The sequence below is a fragment of the Lissotriton vulgaris genome, chromosome 2_1 (genome assembly GCF_964263255.1).
Source record: "Lissotriton vulgaris chromosome 2_1, aLisVul1.2, whole genome shotgun sequence".
Taxonomy (NCBI): Eukaryota; Metazoa; Chordata; class Amphibia; order Caudata; family Salamandridae; genus Lissotriton; species Lissotriton vulgaris.
In genome coordinates, this window is record NC_141687.1 from 1,426,655,979 (window position 1) to 1,426,682,260 (window position 26,282).

Genomic DNA, 26,282 nt, shown 5'->3' on the forward strand with positions numbered 1-26,282 from the left:
GCAAAACCGTCAAATACTAACGCGGAACAGTAAAAGCATAACAAACCTATATGATAGAGACTTTAGTAGCCACCTTACTTCCATACACCAAAAGCCAACACACAGTAGAATCTAGCCTGTTCTGTACATTGTTGGTTTCTGATGGGAAGTAACAACACAATGTAACCTTATAAATAGGGTTGTGGAATTTAATAAAATATCTACTTGTCCATGGGGCAGGTTGCTTCATAAATATACTTGTCCTGTAATAAAATCCACTTGCCCCTTTGGTGCCATGTAGTGCAGTGACACATTATGGCAGTAATCTCATTATATAGGAGCTCTGAGATAGCCTCTCTGATCATGCAAGGGCTCATACCATAGTTGTGTTCGAAGACTTGCAATACCCTTATGTTGCCATGTTTCTGCAGATCTACAACTGGGGCTGAAGGTAGTGGTAAGCAATAGTTACAGGGTTAGAATGCCTATTTGAGTCTGTGGAAATCTACTAACTTGCAGGTTTTAAGGGTTTTCAACAACTCTTCTCTAATCTTTTCCCGCACTGAGAAATGTTGGAAATTTACTCCTGAATATGGCAGACGTAAGCCAAGAAGTGGTTGGATGGAAATTGCACTTGCAAACACTCAGATTTTCGTATGATCCAATCTACACATGCATATTTGTTCATGCTAAAATGCAGTTCACAAATATTTTCTAGGAGTTCTATTACTAGTCCTACTTCTGTAAATTCTTGGAATTCACAAAAGCTGTATAGCTGCAATTAATGCACAGACATATACCATGGGTGCACTTTTGAGACTTTTCTTTAATAATTTTGCCCCTAATTTGGTCTGGCGTTGACAGTGACCTTTTGTGTACATTAAAATTCTGTCTCTCTCTCTCGCTCTCTGTATCGGCTGGCTTCACTGTGAGTGACAGCATTGTGCTCTTACACAAGAAGCATATTGGCGCACAAAGTAGTTTTGTTCAATGCCAGCAACTACTGTGGCAGTGTGCTTTTTGAGACCAAAAAACAATATTTGCTTTTGCCAATGTTTGTTATAATGGTGAGGGCCCGGCAGCTCTCACATCAGTAAGGTTTCACAAAAATCATGCCAAAACAAGTCACACATTGACAAAACTAAAAAGCAGACCACCAATTTTAGACCTAATGGCTTTGCCAATGCTTGTTTATTTTAGTTTCCCATAATCTTATTGAAACTGGTTACACTGATTTTCCATTGTGAATATTTTTGGGAAATACTAGCATGCATCAACACGTGTTGCTAAATGATGCTGCAAAGAAATTGTACCTGAACTGTTACCGTAGTTTAGCAAAATGTATTTTTTTCCTGCTTTTTTTCTTTTAGACTTTTTTTTTTTAAGCAAAGAATCCTCAATCTTGCTTTCAAGCTTTGGCAAATATTTGCATCAAATCAGAGAGCATTCTGGAAGAATTATACATTGCCTGATATTGCTAAACTTTGAAAACGTGTGTACACATTTTTATACTGGAACCACTGTCTGTAGGGCAGTCGGAGCTTACAACATTTACTTAGATGCTCATTCTAATAATAAAGGCTTTCAATTAATGAACCATAAATAGAAGTTTGAACAGCACTAACATATGGGCAAAAATATATATTACCTTAAATGCAAACAGTGCCCCTCCCTGATCCATAATGTGTTACTGCAAACTGGCAGCCAAAGGGTTGGTGCTGCACGGGTTGGACCTACTTGTCCAGTGGACAAAATACACATGAAAACTTGTTGCTCTTGACCCCAAACAATATGTCCTGGGCGTCCGGCTATAGGAATTCCACATCCCTGCTTATGAATTCTACATAGTATTTGTACCAATCTTTAATAGGTTATTTTTATGTTTTTGTTTAACCACAATGTCTATGCTCAATATTTTAAAAGTGATTAACAAACTGTAGAACAAGAACCCTTCATGAGTTGAAACAGTTCTCAAGGAACATACGTAATCAATTAATGTGCCTCTCACTTGAAAACAACATTTGAATCCTTCTGCGTGCGGGCTTCATGTGTCCTTTTGTCTCAGGTTAGAGAAACCTCCCCCTTCTGGATATCATCTACTTACCTTATGGTATCACTAATACAACATTCTCTCATTTAGACCAACACACACACAAATCTTTCATGCCTATATCACCTGTCCTGTTAAGCGCAAAGTTTAAATCACCTGCGTTTGTGCTAGTCAATCCGATTGACTCTTCTCTAAAGTTTGTTTCTTAAAGCAGTGGCCTTATGTCAATAGACTTCTTCGGTTACCAGTTTACTTGTGTGAGTTCCCTTTACTGCGACTTCACTTAAACACTAGTTTGGTTTTCTAAAAAGGTCCACTCTCATCCTATCCTGCCTGCAGTGGAGATTTATAATGCTCCGATCTGGGTTGCTGCATTGGATGGTGCAGGCTTGTGGGGCCATTGTAACACGTCAACTTTGGGGATAGACAAAAATAACTTTAGCAGGCCACTTTTAAATCTCGCCCATGGTCCCAGCCGGCTGCCCTTGAGGCTAGACCCACACAGCCATGCAGCCACCCACACAACCACTCCACACAGGCACGTGGCCACTCCACACAGGCACATAGCCACTTACACAGCCACCCTTGCAGACACTTAAACAGCCACCCATGCAGCCACCCACACAGGCATGCAGCCTTTTAAGCAGCTCAGCCCCCAGTCTTTACAGTGCAGCCCTAACCAAGACTTCCTGTTTTGCTGTCAAAACTCGTTTATCGGATCCCACCAGAAGTTTAAAAGGTGCAAGGAGATTTAAACAAGCACACTGTAAAGCAGATCTGGTGTGGTGAGCAGGAAAACTGCATCCCTAAATGTGTTTAGAGACACTACTATGTCTTGGAGCAGGCAGGGAGGTACACCACCCGTAACCATGTGGTAGCTGACAGTCTCAGGAACTATTATCCTACCTTCTCTCCACATTGATCTTTAGGGGAGCTTTCATGCTGCAAGCAAAAATACAACTCTCCTACCATAAACAAACCCACTTAATCAAATGGCATAAGTGCACTTGTCACAATTGATGCCTGAAGGGTCTATTTCCCTTGAAGGCCAGGCTGAGAAACTAGTGTGTGATAGGAAATGTTGCTCCCCAATTGGTAAGTAAAAGATGCAATAATATTGTAGCACTGATGCTTGGGAATGACACTGCTATTCTGTATTTGAAACCTCATGGAGCACCTCGCAAAAGATATAGTGAGCACTAGGTAGTACTAAATTCTCTACTTCTATGATAGTTTGAAGGGGATCCTGGAGGGTTTGAAGGGCACATTCAACAGTATTCTTCCCTTGAACGGTATGACAACAGGGAGATGCTCCCCTCAATAACTGGGATAAGAAATTAAGCAGAAACATTTCTGTTAAGTTACAAACAAGTAATTTTCTTTGTCTTGTTTGTCTTGGTCTTTCCACAAACATGACTGACTTATTATCGGGACATGACTTAATGTAGGTATTTTTAAGTCCTGATGATGGTCGCTGACCCAGTTTGCGCACCATGGAACCACCAAAATATGTCAACTAAGCAATCATTTAGAGTTGCAGGCCAATACTAACTCATTACCATCCCATAGAGTTCTGTTTTGAATCCTTTTACAGCTAAGAAGAAACTTAGTGTGGGCACATGGCTTAGGTAGTTTTAGCTATTGAAATATTCAAATCCCTAATTATAGTACCCTGTGCTCCCACTACGTTTGAGCCCATCCAGACACACACACACACACACACATATATATGTATATGTATATATATATGTATATGTATATGTATATATATATGTATATGTATATATATATGTATATGTATATATATATATGTATATGTATATATATATATATATATATATATATATATATATATATATATATATATATATATATATATATATATATATATATGTATATTCACCAAAAGTGCCCCGGTACTATAGAAACGCCACTCCACGATGTTTAGGTACAACCTTTTAATGGCACAAAAACACAGTTGTAGCCTCTTCATTTAACTGTCCCAACGCGTTTCATTGCTTGCTGCAACTTCTTCAAGGGGAAATGGAGATTTTAAAAACCAGAAGTATTACATCCCACTGCTTTTAGAGTCATTTGTTCCCAAGATGCCCAAGTTTACTCACTGACTGCTGGGTATTGTAGTTCGTCATTGTATTTTCTTTTTAGTGGGGTCCGATTTTAGTAGTCTTTTGTTTTCCGTTTTTCATTCCAAAAGTTCGTTTATTTTTCAAGCCCTCCAGTGGGCTATGAGGCCACTCGTGTGTTTGAAATTAGCCAAAACATCGTGCCAGCAAGGTGTTTCCAGTAACAACCTCGCAGACCTTCTTCCCTTTCCAGGCGGTGCATTCCTTTGCGGCTCGGAGCCTGCCGCATATTTATTCACCAAAAGTGCCCCGGTACTATAGAAACGCCACTCCACGATGTTTAGGTACAACCTTTTAATGGCACAAAAACACAGTTGTAGACTCTTCATTTAACTGTCCCAACGCGTTTCATTGCTTGCTGCAACTTCTTCAAGGGGAAATGGAGATTTTAAAAACCGGAAGTATTACATCCCACTGCTTTTAGAGTCATTTGTTTCCAAGATGCCCAAGTTTACTCACTGACTGCTGGGTATTGTAGTTCGTCATTGAATTTTCTTTTTAGTGGGGTCCGATTTTAGTAGTCTTTTGTTTTCCGTTTTTCATTCCAAAAGTTCGTTTATTTTTCAAGCCCTCCAGTGGGCTATGAGGCCACTCGTGTGTTTGAAATTAGCCAAAGCATCGTGCCAGCAAGGTGTTTCCAGTAACAACCTCGCAGACCTTCTTCCCTTTCCAGGCGGTGCATTCCTTTGCGGCTCGGAGCCTGCCGCATATTTATTCACCAAAAGTGCCCCGGTACTATAGAAACGCCACTCCACGATGTTTAGGTACAACCTTTTAATGGCACAAAAACACAGTTGTAGCCTCTTCATTTAACTGTCCCAACGCGTTTCATTGCTTGCTGCAACTTCTTCAAGGGGAAATGGAGATTTTAAAAACCGGAAGTATTACATCCCACTGCTTTTAGAGTCATTTGTTCCCAAGATGCCCAAGTTTACTCACTGACTGCTGGGTATTGTAGTTCGTCATTGAATTTTCTTTTTAGTGGGGTCCGATTTTAGTAGTCTTTTGTTTTCCGTTTTTCATTCCAAAAGTTCGTTTATTTTTCAAGCCCTCCAGTGGGCTATGAGGCCACTCGTGTGTTTGAAATTAGCCAAAACATCGTGCCAGCAAGGTGTTTCCAGTAACGACCTCGCAGACCTTCTTCCCTTTCCAGGCGGTGCATACCTTTGCGGCTTGGAGCCTGCCGCATATTTATTCACCAAAAGTGCCCCGGTACTATAGAAACGCCACTCCACGATGTTTAGGTACAACCTTTTAATGGCACAAAAACACAGTTGTAGCCTCTTCATTTAACTGTCCCAACGCGTTTCATTGCTTGCTGCAACTTCTTCAAGGGGAAATGGAGATTTTAAAAACCGGAAGTATTACATCCCACTGCTTTTAGAGTCATTTGTTCCCAAGATGCCCAAGTTTACTCACTGACTGCTGGGTATTGAGCAGTCAGTCACTACTAAAATCGGACCCCACTAAAAAGAAAATTCAATGAGGAACTACAATACCCAGCAGTCAGTGAGTAAACTTGGGCATCTTGGGAACAAATGACTCTAAAAGCAGTGGGATGTAATACTTCCGGTTTTTAAAATCTCCATTTCCCCTTGAAGAAGTTGCAGCAAGCAATGAAACGCGTTGGGACAGTTAAATGAAGAGGCTACAACTGGGTTTTTGTGCCATTAAAAGGTTGTACCTAAACATCGTGGAGTGGCGTTTCTATAGTACCGGGGCACTTTTGGTGAATATATATATATATATATATATATATATATATATATATATATATATATAATGAAGCATGTCACAAAATGTTGGTGAAGGCTTCTTTTCCTAAAAGAAAATAAATCTCTTTTATACCATCATAGTTGTGTAGAATTTAGTACTACCTGGTGCTCACCTTACCATTTGGGTGAAATATATTCTGTAAAGGAAGAAGGATTAGTCCGCTTTGTGAACTCTCACCCCTCTTTTATATTGTATACTTCATGGAACACGTCCTCACATTCACAAAGAATGAAGTGATTGGTTTTATCTCTAGGAATCTATCTGTTAATAAGCCTACATTTGTTGAATTAATTAATTTCCTCTCCTCGTGCTCAGAAAAGAGACTTTACAATTCTGATAGAAGAAGAATTAATCGAGACTGGTCTAGTCCATAAATAAATGAGGCCTAGCGCCTTCTTTTTAGGTCTCGTGGTGTTAACCGCGCGGTCTCGCCAGAGACTTATAGTGAGCGACTCAGCTTTTCAGGAGACAAGAGCTGGCCACGCGCATCTTCCAAAAGGCGAGCAGAGCGGGCCGCGCGCGTGAGAACGCGCACAGTGTGGCCATCTCTTGTCTCCTGGGAAGCACCAACACACACGCATGCGCACACACAGAGACACACACACACGAGCGCCTATGCACGCATGCACACAAACATACAGAGACACCCCCCACACCCCCCCCCCCCCCCGCCGTCGCACACATATACACACACACACATGCGCACACACACACACACACGAGTGCACCGAGCCCCCCCCTGCCGTCGCGCACACACACACACACACACGTGCACCGAGACCCCCTCCCCCCCCTCCTACCTCCTACAACTAAGGCCCACTTACCGCCACTCCGGACTTCAGCCGCCACCGCAGGGCTCTCCCTCGGGCATGGGAGCCCCGCGTCACCACTGCTCCTCTCCTGGCTAGCCACTCCGTGGGCGCAAGCTTCCAGCACGAAACGGAAGTCCCGCCCCACGGTAGTTTTCTTCACGCGCACGTCTTAGTTTTTTTCATCTTGCACTTGTTTATTGAAGTTCGTGTTTAATTTTCAAATGGGACGTGGTCTTTGAATGCATTCAAATTCTTCTAATTTTACCTTCTGCTGGGCTCTCTTACAAAACATGATGGCTCATCTCCGCGCCAGAATCCCAAAGGAGACCTAGGTGTTTCTTAACTTCGAGGAGCTGGTTTTGCACCAGCTCATGTTTCTGATTTTTCTCTGGACTGGCTGCATTAGATTGCTCTCGACTAGCTGCATTAGATGTTTGAGTGCACCGAGTTCACTCATTAAAGCTCAGACCCAGAACCTGCCAAAAATCTTTCATGACACAGAAGAGATGATGACCGAGCCTGTCTTTGCAGCATAGGCCTTGCCGCGTGGTAAAGTTAAAATAATTCCTATATTGTAGATCACGATGACCTCCTTTGTGTAGTAATGTGTGTGCGTAACGCTAAGAGCGCGGGCTTGGGGGTAGAAGCCACCAGGGCAGGACAATGCTGAGGGCTGTGATAGGGATAGTGAAGAGAGCGGGCACAGGTGGGGCAGTGGAGGGGACACAACTATGTAGAAAACGTTTTGGTGTCATGCACAAGTGGCGAGAGTGATGTTCTTATAGTGCCTTAGGCCGTAGCGCTTCGCTGTGTGGAGGAAGGTCTAGTCACTAGTGAGAGGCAGCATTCCCAGACTATATTAGGTGTCTATTAGAGTTTACTCTGTATTTCTCATGTTGACTTTATGGCGTTTGCTGAATATTTTCAATTCACCTCCTATGCTGTATGTAGACTTAGTCACTTAGACTTTAAATCTTGTGGGTCTGGGAGAGATGGGGCAGGGAGAGGACAGACTGAAGAGGGAGGAGGCATTGGGTTACATTTGAAGTTAGAAGGGTGAGCTAATGGAACTGTGTGTCACAAATGGGGGGCAGAGGAGTAGTACACCCCAAGCCCCACGCTTTCTACGACCCGTTCACCCCAGCAGCATTTTTTTATACGATTTTTATTGCAAGCAAGCAAGCCAGGTGTCTTCATTAATAATGAAGCAGCTTGTGATGACAGGCAGCTAGATGGTGGCAGACGTCATGTTTTCTACCAACCCCCCCCCGCCCCGGGTTTCTTACCTCAACTCTGTTGTGCGTTCGGCCTGCGAGGACCCCCCATAACAACAAAGCGCTTTGAAGGCGACGCTGGGACAACAAACCGCGCGCGAGACAAGAGCCACGATGATGATCTACAGGTGCGCAGGACACACGGTTTGTTACAAGTACCTATGACAAGGCACATGAAACTGTTAGATTGTGTCACTGCGTATTGCGCAGCCTCGCAGTGAAGCGTGGCCTACAGAGTACAACCGAGGGAGGAGACAACCTGGACCATCACACACAAGAAAGCCTCAGTATTGAACTACGAGGCATCATCAGAGCTGTGTGCATAATAACTGCGTCAGACCCGTGTGTGAGGTGCATCATCAGAGCTGTGTGAATAATAACCGCGTCAGACCCGTGTGTGAGGTGCATCATCAGAGCTGTGTGAATAATAACTGCGTCAGCCCCGTGCCTGAGGTGCATCATCAGAGCTGTGTGAATAATAACAGCTGTGAGCCGCGTGCCTAAGGTGCATCATCAGAGCTGTGTGAATAATGTCTGCGTCAGCCCCGTGCGTGAGGTGCATCATGTTTATGTTTTCAAATTTCTAGAGCGCATGGCTGCCCGCGAGCGTCCCAGCGCTAGTAATAGAATGTGTGAGGGCAAATGCGGGGAAATTAGGGAAACAGCCAGGTCTTAAGAAGCTTACGAAAGGAAAGGAGATTGGGTTGGGTGCAGATGTCCAGTGGGAGTGAGTTCCAGAGTTTGGAGGCGTTGTACGAAAAGAGGCGGCCTCCTGACCGGGCCCTCTTGATCCTTAACATGGCGGTCAAATGTAGGTGCGTGGATCGAAGAGTTCTGATGGTTTTGTATGGGGAAATAAGGTCCTTTAGAATAGACAGGGCCTTGCCATGCAGAATTTTATGGGTAATGCACAGGGCCTTAAAATGTACTCTTTCCACGATGGGCAGCCAGTGCAGTGACCTGAGGGCCGGCTTAGCTGAGCTGCGGTTATTGGCGCCCGTTAAAATCCGAGCCGCAGTATTTTGCACAACCTGCAGTTTAGCTGTCACTTTCTGTGGAGCGCCCAAATACAACGCATTGCCGTAGTCCAGTCTGGATAGTAGAAGGCCCTGTATCAAGAGCTTCCTGGACTGAGTGGGCAGCAGCGAAAGGATTTTTCGCGCAGTTTGAAGGAGGCCGAAACAGGCTCCCGCAGTTTTTCTGGCTTGAGTATTAAGTGTGAGGCCTTGATCGAGCCAGATCCCCAAGCTTTTAATGTCTGATTTAGAAGTTGGAGGCAGTCCGATACACGGAGGCCACAGCGTCTCTGGGCGGAAATAAGACTGGTTGCCCATAACCATGATCTCCGTCTTGTCGCTGTTAAGCTTGAGATGGGAACTGTTCATCCAGCTGGCTATGTCACCGAGACAGGAGTACAGATCGATGGAAGGGCAGTCCTGTTGACTGAGTGCTACAACCAGCTGGGTATCGTCGGCATAAGTCAAGAGCTTAATGCCATAGGGGGTAACAATTTTTTCAAGAGGGGACATATAGACATTAAAAAGCGTGGGGCTCAGGGATGAGCCCTGGGGGACGCCACAGTGTATTGGGGTTGTATTGGAGATAAAATTGCCCTCTGCCACCTGAAATGACCGATTATGTAAAAAGGATCTCAGCCAAGACAGAGCAAGTCCTGAAATACCCAAGTCCCTCAACCGCTTAACCAGCGTTTGATGGTTAACAGTGTCGAAAGCCGCGCTCAGATCCAGGAGGATCACTGCCACTGATCCCTTCTGAATCTAGGATCTTCCTCGCCTCTTCATCATCAGAGCTGTGTGAATAATAACAGCTGTGAGCCCGTGCCTGAGGTGCATCATCAGAGCTGTGTGAATAATAACAGCTGTGAGCCCGTGCCTGAGGTGCATCATCAGAGCTGTGTGAATAACAACTGTGAGCCCATGCGTGAGGTGCATCATCGGAGCTGTGTGAATAATAGCTGCGAGCCCGTGCCTACGGTGCATCATCAGAGCTGTGTAAATAATAACTGCGTCAGCCCCGTGCGTGAGGTGCATCATCAGAGCTGTGTGAATAATAACTGCGTCAGCCCCGTGCGTGAGGTGCATCATCAGAGCTTTGTGAATAATAACTGCGTCAGCCCCGTGCGTGAGGTGCATCATCCACATTGCTCAGGTCACCCAAATTCCTGCACTTTCTACCACACTGCTTTCAAGAAAAGCATACTCTTGCACACACTCACTGCTCACCAATTCAAAGTTTGCTCAAAATTGTATGCAACGCATTGTCATACACAATGCCAATAACTCAAACTTTAATGCTGCGAGACCTATTGCATTGTAAATGCTTGTTTATTTTAGCTATGGTTGCCTCTCCACTCCCCTATGGCTATCCAGAATGTCGCTAAGACATACCTATTGGGTTCCACCTCGCCAGTCTACCAAGTTCTCATCCAGTTCAAGTTTGGTTTGAGTCTTACTTTTAGAATAATGGTTTGCATACGCAAATCTAGACAAAAAAATAATGGGGTACTTTAGGGGAGTACCTTCCTCAAAAACGTATTTTCTGCAAATTTTTTTTTAAATTTTTTTTTTAAATTCCCCGCCCTTTTTTTGCCTCCCACCGATTCTGTACTACAGTACCCCCATGCTCTGCCCCATATACTGCAAATGTCACTGCTTGAGCTCTCCAGAATTTTAAGAGAGAGGAGATAGGATGAAGGGTGGTGTTCTTAGGAAATCTCAGAGTATCAGTCACCCTATGGTTTAGTACGAGCGTGCTCTTTGTGAACTGACTAACCCAAGAATTACTGCTAGAAAAGCAGATTTCCACATAGTCAAAATCTGAAACTCTTTCAAGGTCGTCCCCCTCGAGTCTTATGACCCCCCTCTAAAATGCCTGTGCGGCTGAATAGCCATAAACTTTGTTTTACTGGTATTAATATCTAGACCATAGTTAGTGCAAAACAATTTAAACCTAGTTAGTAGGTTTTCTATTCCTCTTGGTGTTTTAGATACTAGCAGGTTGTCATCCACAAATAATAAGACCTGGCGTTTTCAAGCCACCTTAAGCTGGGTAGTCATCGCAGTCCAGAAGTAAATCTACGCAACCATTTATTTAAAAAAAATAATTAAAAATAGGTGTTGTGGCCTACACAGCCATGTAGAACATGTTCTGAAAACATCAATAAATGGGGTAATTATTAGAGTAAACACTGTAGTGAGGATTGAGGTTGCTCTGGTGGAGGAAGTAAAGTTGCTTGATTTAAGCATTTGAGACAAAAGTAAATCTTCTGAACAGCAGACTCTGATATAAGCTATCACATATATTTTGGGAATACATACAAATCTCTCCTGAGAAGTAGAAGCATGTTCCTGCAGGGAAAATTAAAACTAATCAATACCACAAACTAAGGGTAATTTACTTAAATGCTTTTTGTGAAAGAGATTGTAGCTTAGAAAGTAGAGTACTCACCACTCAGTACCTCACAACTGACCTGACACATTCTTAAGGGATAAGTAAACAGATAAGATCTAGAAATTAGACTTAAGTTGTCCTCTGGATACCGTTATTGGGTCTGTTGGCACCAAGATAGTTGTCTATTGAGCTAATTACTCAATCCTTTTTACAAGTTAGGAAAGACTTGTTCATTTGTGAGGTGGGTCAACGCGGCCTTTTCCCTTTTTATAACCAAACTAGGGACTTTCTAAAAATATTTTTGTGATACCTTACTATCTTATTTCGCCTTTTTTAATTGGGCTGTGTAAATTATGGTTTACCTTTGGGATGTTGCTGTTTGCATTTACATATACACCTGTATGACTATTCCAAATCATTGGGTAGACTTAAAAATATGAGCATAGTTGAAGGTTTGTCCCTTTTAAAGATATCAAACGTGTGTATGCTTAAGTAATTCTTCCAAGGTATCTAAGCATGAGCAGTGACAGATTAGAGACTTTTGCCCTCAGGTACACCTCGGTATCCCCAAAGTGGCAGTTTGAAATACACATTTGAATGCTCAGGGCGTTTGTCTAGCTGTGCAAATGTCCACCAGATTTGCGGTTTCCAGTGGGACAGAAGACTTACATGGATTCTGAGAGCTACATCTAAATATATTAGTAGCTCAATCACACTTAAAGCAAACCTCTTCCATCACTAGGAATTCCAGTTAATACAATACCACAGTTTCCCTGAAATTGGCAAAATTCAATGTTTACTTTATTGTGAGAATGTCTAATTGTAACCAGGTATCTGTGTATTTTGACACTCTATTCACTTCTAGTTAGATTTGTATTTAAAATGTTGAAATCGTGTATCAGCCAATAATTTATTTCAATGTTCACCTACGTTTTTGTTCTTGTTTTGTTTTTAAAACATTGAAGTTAAATATTCGAACCGCAACAAGTTAAGTTTTATTAAACATGGTTGTACATGTGTACCATTGAGTTGGGTAACAACAAACATCTGTTATTTCAGCGCCAAGAGGCCCGTAGTGGTGAACGTGCGCTTTACAAATACTCATGTTACTCATGTTATGTGTGCAATCCACATGATGAGCAAAGGCAATTTCTTAATTTCCTATGATCAGACACCTGATGGGGTGTTACTTATCTGTGTAAATTGATTTAGAGCAAACCATTGGTTATTGAACACAATATTGATCGATTGTTAAAAGTTTATACAGTTTATTTGTACATGTGGACACATTTCCTGTATGAAATGTTTCTATTTAGGTGCTTTCTCTTTTTTCAACTAAAATATTTTGTTATTCTTTTAGTTCATTAATGGTGCCAAAGAAATTTGCTACGCTTTACGTGGTGAAGGCTTCTGGGCTGATTTCATTGATCCCTCTTCAGGTTTGGCTGTGAGTGAATATCTTATGCGGATAAAATAGATATGTGCAAACGATTTCTTAGTAACACTAATCCAATTTGTCTTGGTTACACTAAGCTAGAATGTGTGTATTGTCGGCTCCTCTTCTATGCTACCTGAGATACTAATGACAGCAGGTTTTGCTTTAAACTATTGTACCTTAAACAGTTCTCTAGTGGTCGAAATATTCTAAGACTATTATGCCTTGAACAATATACACAGTGTTCGGCAAGTTGAAAGAACAGTCTTCTACATTTTTTTAAACTCTGTCCCTTGAGTTGTATGATCGCTGTTAGGGAAATAGTACTCCAACAATGTTTTGCTCAATGGAAGATATCTTTCTGTATTTAGTAACCATACTTGTGCTGTTGCAGCCTCCAAGACACAGAAGTAAGAATCATATCAGTGATGTAAATCTGTTATTCAAGATTTGATTTCCCAGCAAGGGCAATATTGAAGTGTGGGGGGGGGGCGGGGGTATGGGTGGTGTTTCTCAGTGTATATGTGGGTGTCTCTATAGCTGCAGGACTGGTTTTGTTTTGCTCTCCATTACATCATTCCGCAGAACCATAGAAATATGTTGCATGTTCTCATAGAAGGTTTTTTGGCTCTTATAGCAATACCTTGCTAAGATTCTGTAGTTGTGATGCTTAACTCTCCCCTGCATCCTCAACAAGAAATGGTCCGGTAGATAACCTGATTTGAAAAGCCATCAAGTGGTGTAGAATTTGCTGACACCACATGCTTCTGGGTTATAGTCTGACAATCAAGAACTTTGTTGCTTCCATCCAAATTGTAACACTGATCCGTAGAATCTGAGCAAATTATTATAGGCCTTTTTTGTGCTGCTTTTCTTCAGAATGACATTTGCTCAACCTCTAATCTGAGAACCTGGAATTAAAGACTCGGCCTTCTGTTTTCCAGTGTCTACAAATTGAAACCAGTTTATATATTCTACTGCCATAGGGTGAAGCTTGTGCTCCTGTGGGTCTCACTGTTCCTGCTTTAAACACTGGTCCTTTCATTTTGGACTCCTGTCAGTTGCTGTACTGAGATAGAGATAGGTTGCCTGATAATATTACGCCTCTACCGATTTTCTGATTTAGCACATGGGGGTTCTGTTGTCTCGAATAATAACTTCCTTACCAGAAAGATGAAACTAAAGTACTAGTTTGATAGCTCTGAACCAATGCACATTACTTTGAAAAAGATTTGTATTCTCCAATAACCACCCCTGATCTGACTGACTACTTGTGTAGGCAGGCAAACGCGGAGGTATACTTTTTCCACTAACTCCTGTTAATAGGCTACTGCCTTGAAGATCTGTCAAATAAGTAATGTTTTTTTTTCACCATCTTTGAATTTTGCTATCCTTGCCACTCCTATTAGTACAAAAGATCTGTTAATTTCAAATTATAAATATGTTCTCTCAACCTAGTCAATCAGTCTGTGACTGGTACCTGTGTTTTCGCCACTTTAATTCTGGAATTATCAGTAGTACCTGCCATTACAGCATAATACATAAAGCAATACCACCATTATCTATTGCATATATCGTTTGGCAGTACACAGCCTACATATTACAAATGCAGTAAAGACAATACCTTAATGTGCTCTCTGACTTTGTTAGGATTGCCAAACAAAATCAACTTGACAGAGATATGTAATTACAACTCTGAAGTTTATTTTTTCAATATTTAAACCAAATTCTCCTGAATCTGATTGCATTGAGTGAACAGATGGCTTAGTCCGCTTTGGCGCAGTGCATCCCCAACATTTGGAATCTTCTTTTAACTCTGAATGAGAAAGATTCATTGCTGTATAATGTGAATTGTGTATTGTTTTAAAATGCTGGACATTCATTTTGCTCTGTTGGCCAGTGTGACTTTTGGCCTTTCAGAATGTGGCTTGTCTTTTTGTTCATTGTGACTTTAGTGCTCCTGATCTCAGAATATCTATTGGAAGCGTGCAATCATTGATACATTTGCATAATGATATTTTGCTACTTTTATAGTCATAATCTCCATTAATGAGATGGTTTGCAAATATATATATATATTTTTTGTATCAAATTATCTTGGATTTGTAAGTACTTTAAAAATCCTGATCCAAGAATCTTAATATTATTTATTTTTATTTTTTATTCTACAGATAAGCAAGTTGCCCTGTCTACAGTTCTAAGAAGGGTACATTGCCATATGCAAGTAGTGTGTCTCCTATTAGCAGGATTATTTTATAGTGGAGTATATTTCATAACAGTAGGAAATCTCTAAATAGTTTATAATTCCTGTCATTGAGCGATGGAATACTGTTAATGTTTAAATCTTGCTTTTTCTAGCAAGAGGACTCTGAATAAGTGCAGCTGGAAAAAAACTAGCTTAATGTCCATGCAGCCTAACCAAATAATCCAGTTTTAAATTGAGGACACTGCAGATGTAAGGGCAGTTGCATGCATGTAGCAGAGTGCTCTTCGGGAATGTGTGTATCCAAATAAAACTGCTCCATTCTGCTCTACCTATCAAAGTATAATAGTTGGAGCAAATAGTGGTATTTGTGTGAGCAGATACAGCAACTTTGCAACAGAAACAAATTTATGATCTAGAACCATGGCATGACCCTATGATATAGACTGCCAAATGGACAGACTCTCTGCAAATTCCTTTATTATCAGTTCATAATGAATTTTATCATTTTAAAAACTTAAATGTAAACTGTTGGGTATGATGAAAATGTATCTAAGGTCTCCGCTCGTCTTTTTAAAAAACAAAAAATATTTTTTTGTTGTAAAATATTTGGGTTTTGTCCAAGTTAAGTAGGTAACTAAATAGCTGCCCAAACACCTGAGCTCCCTTCTCTATTGTGACTGTTCAGCAGCAAGTATGTTAGGCTTATTGCTTATGCAACAATTTTTCTTCTCCTTCAGCCCCCAACCGCTGTTAAACATTTCAGATGATATGCTCAAGCCAATTAGTTTTGTATTTAAACCTTTATTTGAGATTTTAATTAATTGCAGACCTAATCTCATTTTTCCCTTATATTTCTTTCTATAGAGAAAGGCCCAGTAGACTGCCAACTGTTATTCTGGCATCCAAGAGGATAATTTTAGCCACTAAACCCTGTGATTCAAAAACATCAAATATTGTGGAGTCCATCTTGATGTGCCCAGTGGTGTCTCTAGAAAATATAAAGCTAGGTTTCATTGGGTCCATTAGGTGTGCTGTTTTAATAACCATTTGTTTTGTTCTTATTATTGCATTGACTTTAGTGTCTGAATTTGTCAGTGAAATGGCTTAAGACTCCTGGAATTTAGGGTTCTTGTTATTTTTTTGCGAATATAGCGCTGTTAATATGTCCCTAAATAGTAATTGCCAGGCGGTTAGTAATTAACTAGAATAGCCGAGCTAATTCCTTTGAGAAAGGTTCATAAAATTTGAATATAATATGTCCTTATCCCAGCTGCTTCCCCCCATGGGAGATTCATAGCTGCTTTTGTAACTACTTGCATTGTGAATAATTCCGTTAATCTTTCAGTGTCACTAGGTGATGTGCCACCGTTTTGTCTGGAGACCAATTCGTTAACAGTTGTAGGTTTTCCTCCCTATACAAATCTGAGTAAAAATCACAATGTTGCCAATGTTCATTTGGGGTCATAGTTCTCACCTCCGTTTTGATCAGTAACACTACAATGTATGAATTCTTCACCTTTAGTTCTAAGTGTTTCAATTCAGCCCATGGCCTCACTATTTTCAAAAACATTGTTTCTTTGCACTGCATGCTTTAGCTATTTTGTGCAGTCTTTCAGGAAGCTACGTGTGTGGAGATATGAGTTTCATGAGTATAAACTAATTCAGTACCTACGTATCATTTTTCCGATTGTGCCTCCTTTATCTTGGCCGTTGTGTTCAGCTCACTTACATAACATTTTAGTAAAGGTGTTATTGTGATGCTTATCTTCATTTCAGTTCATGAGTATTTATTCAAGAATGTATCTTGCTTACTGACAACATTTTTCTCCATGCTAACACACCTTGTTATCCTCTCGCCTTCATCCTCCTTGTCCCGGCTATGAGGTTGGGGTACAATACATTTCAGAAAATCAACCATTACCCTGGCTGTCGCTTACAGCCATTGACTGTGGACCCTCCTTCCATCATAAGTGAACTCAACAGAGAAATAAGCGGTGCCTTAATTGATATCATTGTACTAGGAAACAATTGAGAGGAGTACATTTAGAAAGGATACATTTCGTGGGGATCTTCTCTCCACTCTCTCATTTTCGTGGAGTGAACTGAAGGCATCTTTATTACTAAACAGTTAATGGAGGGACATACCTTGAAAGTCTAATTTCCTGCCTCCTGCTGGAAGGCATTTTGTAATAACCTTGCAGAATATTTTGAACCGAAGGCAAGCCATTAGTGTGCAATGGATATATTGTAGATCCAATGTACATATTTATGAACAAGACTGGGATTAAATGTTTGCAAGACATCCGTTTTGATCCCTTGCCTACAAATGTGTTTATATTTTTTTTTCAAAATGATTATGGTACATATGCCATGCCCGTCTTTTCTGTTGGGAAAAACTTGAATATTGCCCCGATTGATATAACTGAAGGAAAACATTTCTGTTGCAGTCTCATCAAAGAAGCTGTACACCTCTGCATTCAAAGGGCAGAAAATATGGTTCTGGCACCTACTTGTTTGTGAAGGAAATGTTGTTCCTTTTCCCCTACTGCAATATCCTGCAGAGAGTGTGTTGTAATGTGTTTGCGTTTAGTGATTGATAAAGGAATTTTAGCCAGTACAAACCCTTTGCACAGCTCTTGGAATGTTCTATGTACTTTAGGAACTGTTGGTACTGAGCTATCTGGCACCTTGCTTTAAAGGGTGCATAATTAACTCTGAAATGCAGTCCAGTGTCCGCAACCCCACTCACATCTAGGTAGAACCTCTAGCCACATCTCTTGTTAAAACAATTTGATTCCACATTGTATTATTCACAACTGCTGCTCAGGAGTGAAATACTGGTAGGAAATTGTTTATTCCACCAAAACCTTGACTTATTTATTCTCATTTGAGACATGGTTCCAGAACACCTAACATTTTCATGGACATCCCTTTCCCTTTTAATTCAGTAATACGATGTGATCATGAAGGCAGGTCTGGCAGTAACTTACAACAATTCAATACTAGGAGATCATCACTAACTCTTACCCCTCTTTTTGTGTATGAGTCTTGAAATCAAATCGCCACTGTACTCCCCAATCAGACTCAAGGTTATATTTATTCCTCCTGGTGACACTCTGACCCTTATTGAGGAATGTGGTGCTCCTAACTAACCATTTTCTCTGATGCAAACACCTTGAAGAGAATCCCAGCCTTGAGTGATCAAAGAGACGCTGCAGTTCATCTGTTCTCTCGAAATTATATTTTTCATTACTGCTTTAAGCTTGTAGACACTAAAGGTTCTAAGTTTTAATGTGTTTTGCTTATCTCCAGCGATCTAATAACCTGTTGAGTCATCTGATCATTTCCCAGTCCACTGTTCCTTGTTCTTCATGCATAACAAAACCTTTGGCCACTTTATAAAGGAATTAATTTGGCTTTGAGGCACCAAAAATCATGATTGATGACAATTCTTTTGCTGCACTGTCTTTGAACAAACTCCACCTTATTAGTACTAATGATGTCAATGCCTCCACCTGCAGAATTAATGAATGTATGTCTTTCTCTTAAGAGCAAAACAAGAACACCCACACACTCTGCTCCATTTGGTCCAAAGGTTACATTTATTGAGCAATCTTTGTCCCACCTTTGAGTCACAGGTGACCCTAAAGCTTTTATGTAAATCCAAGGTCAACTGGCTCAAATGTTTTAGTGCATCTGGCTAATTTGTCCTAGCTCCTCTAAATCAACAACAGATTTTCTACTTCACTTGCTTTAACACAGGGAAGTCAGACATCCCCTATTCTGGCTCCAACTTTGGTAAATCTTGTATATAGATCCACTTGGGGAATTACTCAAGAACTCTGGGATTTTTATCATCCACTTGAAATTTACTTCTGCCAATAGTGTCCAAGTCTTGCCCAAGCTACACAAACTGTTCTAGATTGTGTGAGTGCTCTCCATTTAAACCTCAATCCTTTAAAGAGTGTTTTTTTCCTTATCTCATTAGTCTCCTCCTTTCTGGCAAATCTGCCATCATCAATAGTGCATTGTAAATATCTAGGTATCATTTTTGATAAAATAATCCACACCAATTAACTCCATAGCTAAAATACTGCACTTTCAACAGTTTGTCAGTTTATCCCAGAACAAAACCTCTAGATTCTTGTCCCATCTCTTCTGACGGGAAGTTCTTCGCCTAGATTGTCTGGGCCTCAGTGATTTGCACAAAATGTGGAATCCCTGAAATGCCCGTAGTAGTCTTAGGATTGATGTAGTCTTGATGCAGGGGACTAATGTATTACTAGTGTCGAAGGCCAGTTGTAGTTGTCCTTTAGTACTCAATCGTATGGTATCCTCTTCAGAAGCACAGGTGTGCTCATTTGGCAGGAAGGGATAATTAATGGAGAGGCTGTAGCTTTCTTATAGTGCAGGCTTGTATTAACACCACCTATGTCATTATGGTTAAAACATATTGGGACCAATGTGAGCAATCCCATGCTATATTTGATGGGGGAGAGCTCACCCTAACAATGTCTTGAAACTACTACTAGACTAGTCCAAGACCTCTACTAGGCTGGTTTCAGCATTGTCACGGGCACTAATACTATTAGTGCTGCAGGAAGGTCCTGCTAAATATCTAGAGCAAGCAATACGTGCTAACACATTTTCACACTTTACTCATATGCATGCAATACTCAATCAGGAAGGGCAGTTTGGGAAGCATTTAAAGCCTACATCTTAGTCTTAGCGTTGCAAAATAGTTTGGAATGCTCAAGCCAGTTTTTCGCCATGCTAGCCAGGTGAGAACTCTAAGTTTGGAGCTGGAGGATGAATATGCAGGTAAATGTAGTGGTCATCACGGGAAGGTTGAACTACTACTTGCTTGAAAATCCTAAAGAAATGACTATGAAAAACATTTAGATAAATATGCAGTGGCCTGGCTATATGCGGAGGGAGAGCTGCACCACAGGACAATGTGGTTCTGTCGGATTCACCTATTGCATAGAGAAAGAAAACATTTCAAGAAAAAACAGAAGTAAAAAAGTCAATGTCCGATGACAACATTTCACCAATCAAGTTTACAGTGTGCCCTGCTGAGGTGCTCTGTCATAAGTGCGAAAGTGGTCATGCAGTGCCAAAATGGGTGTATAAAACATAAACAAGAGAAATCCATGTGCAACATTCACAAATCTTTTATTTAAAAACATGGTCAAAACATAAGGGGCCTAATTACGATGTCGTGGAAGGAACCAACCAGCCATAGGTCAACTGTACCGACCGTGCATTGGTGCGGTCACAAACTTCAATTTTTCAATAGGAGCTTGTGCAGCAGGATGAAACCACCCGCTGCACTAGCTCCCATTGGAAAAATTGAAGTTTTAAGACATCCCTTCACCGTTGCTGGGATGTTTACTGGGGCACCATAGATGCCTCCCAGGGCCAAATGCGGAGGGCCAGTAAGGACGGTTGCCCTGCTAGCGGCCCCCAAAGTCCGTTTCAGACAGCCAGTCCATGTTGGAAAGGCCAAAAAGGTTTGGCTGTCGGAAACCGAAATTATACTCCCAAGAGCGGAAACGCTGTCCCTAAGGGATTATGAGTGCTTGCCGACGGGCTCCTTGAGCGCGTTGGATTCCCCATCCGGTTTAAACTCTGACTGCTGTCATCGTAATAAGACTGTGGACTTTAAACCTACCATGTCGGTCGGAAAGCCTCTGACCATTAGATAAACAAATGCAAGAATTTATAGAGCAGCAGCTCGATGGCTGATAAGGCGTGGGTCTCACAGCGAACCTCGTCAGACCCTCGCCTTATCAGCCATCGAGCTGCTGCTCTATAAATTCTTGCATTTGCAATCCGCGAATATCCTGCCTCGTTTATTTACACGTGGTAAACGCTGCTCAATATTTCTGCATCTATTTCAACACGGACGCTGCCAGCGAGAAAAGCCGACCAGCACGCCCAAATTCAAGTGGAGGTCTTTGCATTCGCCAATACTCTGCCTTGTTTATCTATAGGTGGTAATAACCCTCACTATTCCCTCAACTATTCTTAACACGCATGCTGAAAACAAACGAAGCCGGTTACTATGACATTGGCACAAGCTCCTCCAGCGACCTTTTAACAGCCCCTGGGCTTCAATCTAATTTAGACTGTACCATCCGATCACCAGTTAATGACATTTATGCAAATGTTTGAAAGTATGATTAGACAAACATGATTTTCATTTTTGTCCTGATGATGATGCCCTGTATTTAAAGTGTGGCATCGAAACGTCGTCGAGCAGTGAGCACCATATGTACCAAACATTGTTATAACAAGCCTTTACAATGGTGTGTGTAAAATAGAATCAAGTCAGTATAACTGAATACTAGTACAGACCGCCTTGTACGTTTTTGTATATAATTTCCCTTCTTGTTTTGTCTTGTACACCGTGGTTGTGCCCACTTGTCATTTTATGTTGATCTTCTGAGCTATTTTTAAAGATTTTTGAAAATAATAGAAAATCCTGTCCGGCTGGACAAAGGACATCCATGGTATTTTGTGTATGTCTATCGTTCTATGATTCAGATTTGTCACAGTAGGGCCTCACCCAAGTCACTGTTTAAGGTTACCTGTCTGCCATTTCGGCTTTTTTACGGGTGCCGGATCAGCCCTTTCTGTGACCCATTGTGACACATTTTCTTAAGAGCTCACAGTATTTGTTCTTCTTACCCTTTTGTTATGCCCCAGTGGGACCTTAATTTAGTCTTTACATTTCTCATGTGTTCTCCCTTTGAACCAGTGCACAGCTGCCCTTTGAGATTTCTGCCACTTGTCAGTCTTCTTAGTGGCAACTACTTCAGCCAGGAGAGTGAGTTTCATGCTCTTTCTATTAACCCTGGTACAGAAGCTTTTACCCACACAAACTGTTTTTTGGGACACATGCCTCTTTCCTGTTGATGGTGGTGACACCGCACATGTAGGCCAAAACATCACACTGCCAGCCATTTGTTTCTCTGCCTCATCCTTCCTAGGAAGAGGGGAGACTCCATTGTTTGGATCCAAAAAGAACCCTTTCCTTTTACATCGTCGCACCAAAGAAAACTGGGTGGACGATCAGCTCCTCATTGGATTTGCTGGAGCAACAAAAGGCAGGGCATTGCAAAAATGGAACCTGTCTCAATGGATTGTACGCTACATTAGCTAGGAAGCAGCCTTCTGAAGGTTTATGGGCTCATTCCACCAAAGCCAAGGCAGCTACTACTGCATTAGCATGTAATATGCCTGTCCTGGACGCCTGTCAGGACGCTACATGGGCATCATTTCACACATTCACGAAACACTACTGCCTAGACAGTCCGTCCATCTGGACATGCATTTTATCTGTTCAGTTCTCCAGGACTTTTTTGTTTATACCAGTTCGCAGGCCCACTTCGGGGAGCTATTGCTCCGTTATTTATTTTAGGTTGAGGAATCTACTGTAAGAAGTCTCTATCAGAAGAGCAAGTTACTTACCTTCGGTAACAGTTTTTCTGGTAGACTATCCTCAGATTTCTCACCACCCCTTCATCTGCCCTGCTACGAAAAGCTCTTTACCTAAAAGATCCTGTGAGGCTGCACGCTGCTCACAAATCATTCTGACATGGCTCTGCGATTTTAAGTCAGAAATAGTCACAAAAGAAACGGATGTCCGAGAACCGGGGTGGCCCCTATATAGGCACCATGTATGTAATTTCCAACGTGGACATTGTTGATGCAGAGCCGCTGGGGTGCACAGGTACTGCTCAAGGTTTTCAGGATCCAGTCAGATGTCTGAGGAAAATTCTAAGGTGAGGAATCTGCTGTTGGATCGAGTCTCTACCAGAAAAAGCATTACTGAAAGTAAGTAACTTGTTCTTCCTCATTGCGATTAGTTCAGCTTCCTGTGTGTGTGAATTACATGAACTCTGTAATGCAGCCCCACACCACCTTCCTGGACAAGCTAATGCTCAGTGCGAGGGCAGAATTGCACGCCCTTCCTGATCAGATATCACCCCGCCACACCTATCTAAAGAGGAAGAAAGACTTCATTGCCTTGACCAAAGAGAACTCTAAGATTTTACCTCGACCACTCCAAAGAACATCTGGCGGATGATCGGCTATTTGTTGAGTTCTGTGGCACAAAAATTGGTGAAAACTGTTCAGAGAAAAACCCTTCCCAAATGGATTGTCTTGTGTATCCAAATCAGTCATGGACTTGCCCATAAACAGCCTCCAGATGGCCTACTTTGTCATTCCAAACAGAGCAAAGGTAGCTACCACTGTGTGTAGGAAAGTGCCTCTTTTAGACATGGTCACCCCCACTTTTTGCCCACTTGTACTGATGCTTTTGATTGAAAGTGCAGTGGCTCCCTGTTAACAGGGCGCCAGTGCTCCTTCCCTAAAACTACACCAGTTGATTGTAACCCAGTTTGCAAGGACTTTAGCACCCTAGTATGACCTTGGTAAAGGAAACCCCTGGTACCCAGGGCATGGGTACTAAAGGGGATCCTCAAGGGCTGCAGCATGTATTGTGCCACCCAAAGGGACCCGGACACAAACTACGTGCAGCCATTTTGAAAACACGACATTGCCCACTCCCTGTATGCAAAGCCCATGTACACTGAATGGACTATATGTAAGTCACCCCTACAGCAGGCCTTAATAGTCCTACGGTAGGATGCATTATATATATTGCATGTGAGGGTACTTGTGCACGATCAGGTGTGCCCTGTGATGCCTAGTTCCATTGCAAGTGCTCAGGAAGCCGTTTTGAGGACAGTGGTCATTACGTGTTACCCAGCTACATAATGGCTTCACTGAGAGTAATGGTGCTTGGTTTCAAACATCTTGTCTTATTAAAATGCCAGTATCCGATTTGAGACGTGCACTCAGAGGGCCCCTTAGAGATGCCCCCTGTATCCCAACTAGTCTCTTACTGTGTGGGCTGACTGGCATTGTCCAGCCTGCCACACCCGACTGGTGTCTGACTCCCTGCAAGGGAGAGCCCGTGCTCTCAGAAGGCAGAAACAAAGCCTGCTTTTCAGAAGCTGATCTCACCGCCTCCAGAAGGATGGCTAGCAATTTAGCTCACCAATGGCAGAGACTTCAAGGCCTCTGACGCCTTTGACCTGCAACTTTGGCTTCCCCTCAGAACTGGGGAAATGCCACCCGCTGCCGTGGGGCCCAGTTGGCATCATAACAGACAGGAAATTAGTTATTCAGGATTTGTTTCACCCACTGGCCAGCCACATACCTAGAGTGGGCGACATGAAGTAAACATCCAGAGAAGGGTTTTACCCTCTTGTTTTGGTGAAATGAAGACTACTGGTTCAGGACACTCCTCACAGAAAGTGGTCCTATAGGGGTGTGTGGCCACCCTATGCTTAGGTAGCCCATTGGCTAATACCCCGTAGTCACCCCCAAACACCCTTAAATTTTGAACTATGGGGTCCCCCGACACCAGGTCCGCAGATTCGACTTTCTGAGAACTGAACAAGGACAAAGAGACAACAACGCGAGAACCAAGGACCTGCAAAGAAACTTGCACTAAACCCTGCCTTCCCCCTTAACAGTTGCAAAGACCTGACTCGCCCTGAGGCTGTGCTTCCTCCCCAACCTTTGGAGGACTGCGCAGCACTTTGAAAACCATCTATAGTCTCCCTTGAGGTGGAGAAGCCATCCCCTTGCATCCCCAGGCACCGACCGCATTTGTCCGGTTCACCTTGTTGGTGGCAGTTAGGCCCACCGAGGAAGCATCACGTCAGGAGGAGGTCTTCATGACTTCTGGCGGTCAGCCCCGTCTGTCAGTTTAGTGTTGTGACGCTAGACCCTCCAGGAGCTCCCATGCACCAATACCTTGAGTACCAGGGCACCTGCACTAGCCAAGGCTTGCTTCGCGTCTAGCCCGGACACCACCAACTTGGAAGCTTTCCTGCACGTTAAGAAACATCAGGACAGACGAGACCCACGACCAGAGTGGCCCTGCTGGCTCGTTTTTCTCTCCTTTACAGGTATACCGTCAACCGTAAGAGCCTCAAACTCAAGTGGCCAGCCAGCCAAGCACCTTTGTACCTGAGCTCCCCAGTCTGGGTCCACGACTCTGACTGCTTCCCCTTGGCCTAGGGGTCCCCGTGTCCTGAGCCCCCCAATGGGTTAACCCGGACTTGCCACCAAGTCCCCTCTTGGAGTCTTTGTTTCAAGCACCATTGACCTTAACGATTTAGAGTTCGAGACTACCAATCCCTCTGCACATGGACACACCAGAACAGGTAAAATAAAACTCTGGTGGTTCTTTGGACCTTGGTCCCCTAGCACCTTAAGTCCCAATGGGCACCTTTTGAAGTTAACTTGCACCTGTTTGGTATATGTGATTTTCTCCCATAGGGTAACAGTGTAGTGTTCGAGGCACTTGCCTCCGAAACCATTGTTTTAGCTATTTTTCTGTTTCACTTTAAAACGGATATCTCCCTTGTACTAAAGATCTTGGTGTCTAAATTCTTATAAAAATCTGCTTGGTTTTTATAAATTGGTCTTGGATTTCTTGAGTGTTTGTGAACCATTTGACTGTGTGTGTACAACAAATGCTTAACACCTCTGATAAGCCTAAGCTGCTCAACCACACTACCACAAATAGAACACTAGGGATTGTTAAAGCAAGCCCTATAAAACATGTAAGGGTCGCCTGAGCCTTTTGTATGGTGTACCTTTACATTGGCATCACTACATAAAAAGCCAACTGTTCTAATAAATAAGATCGGTACACCAAGGAATATCCCGAAGTAGATTTATTCTTAGAGAAAGATCCTAAACAGCTTCTTGCCAGACACAGCTGGACCAACTGATAATAATGCCACAGAGTTGACATCACATTAGAATCTACTTTGATCCCCAAGTCATATTGGTGTGGGCAACCCAGGATGGGCGGTCCTTCTTCAGCCACATACATTTTCCCATGAGTTTCTCTCCCCCCCAAACACTATCTTTGCATCCATGTACCCTACCACTTTGATGTCATTCCCTTGATATGATTTCAAAACAACATCAGATCTTGACAATAGATCTGATGAACATGGTACGCCTACAAGGGAGGGAGATGGGTCGGATGTTTCACGTGTTTTGAGGGGTGCTAGTGAAAGAAGGTTACCTGCGTATCTGAGTGATTGTTTCTTTATTTCTTGGTTTATGAACTAGATTTATTCTTAGAGAAAGATCCT

At 42.3% G+C, this 26,282-nt stretch overlaps 1 protein-coding gene across 3 annotated transcripts in view; it reads left to right on the forward strand.

The window, feature by feature from the left end:
- MMADHC (metabolism of cobalamin associated D) overlaps positions 1 to 26,282 on the forward strand; it is a 92,347-nt gene that overhangs the window by 61,181 nt on the left and 4,884 nt on the right. For all 3 annotated transcript variants that reach the window (XM_086957250.1, XM_086957248.1, XM_086957249.1), the window contains exon 7: positions 12,807 to 12,893. In XM_086957250.1, coding sequence (XP_086813376.1) covers positions 12,807 to 12,893 — 87 coding nt within the window. The remainder of the gene's footprint in view (positions 1 to 12,806; positions 12,894 to 26,282) is intronic.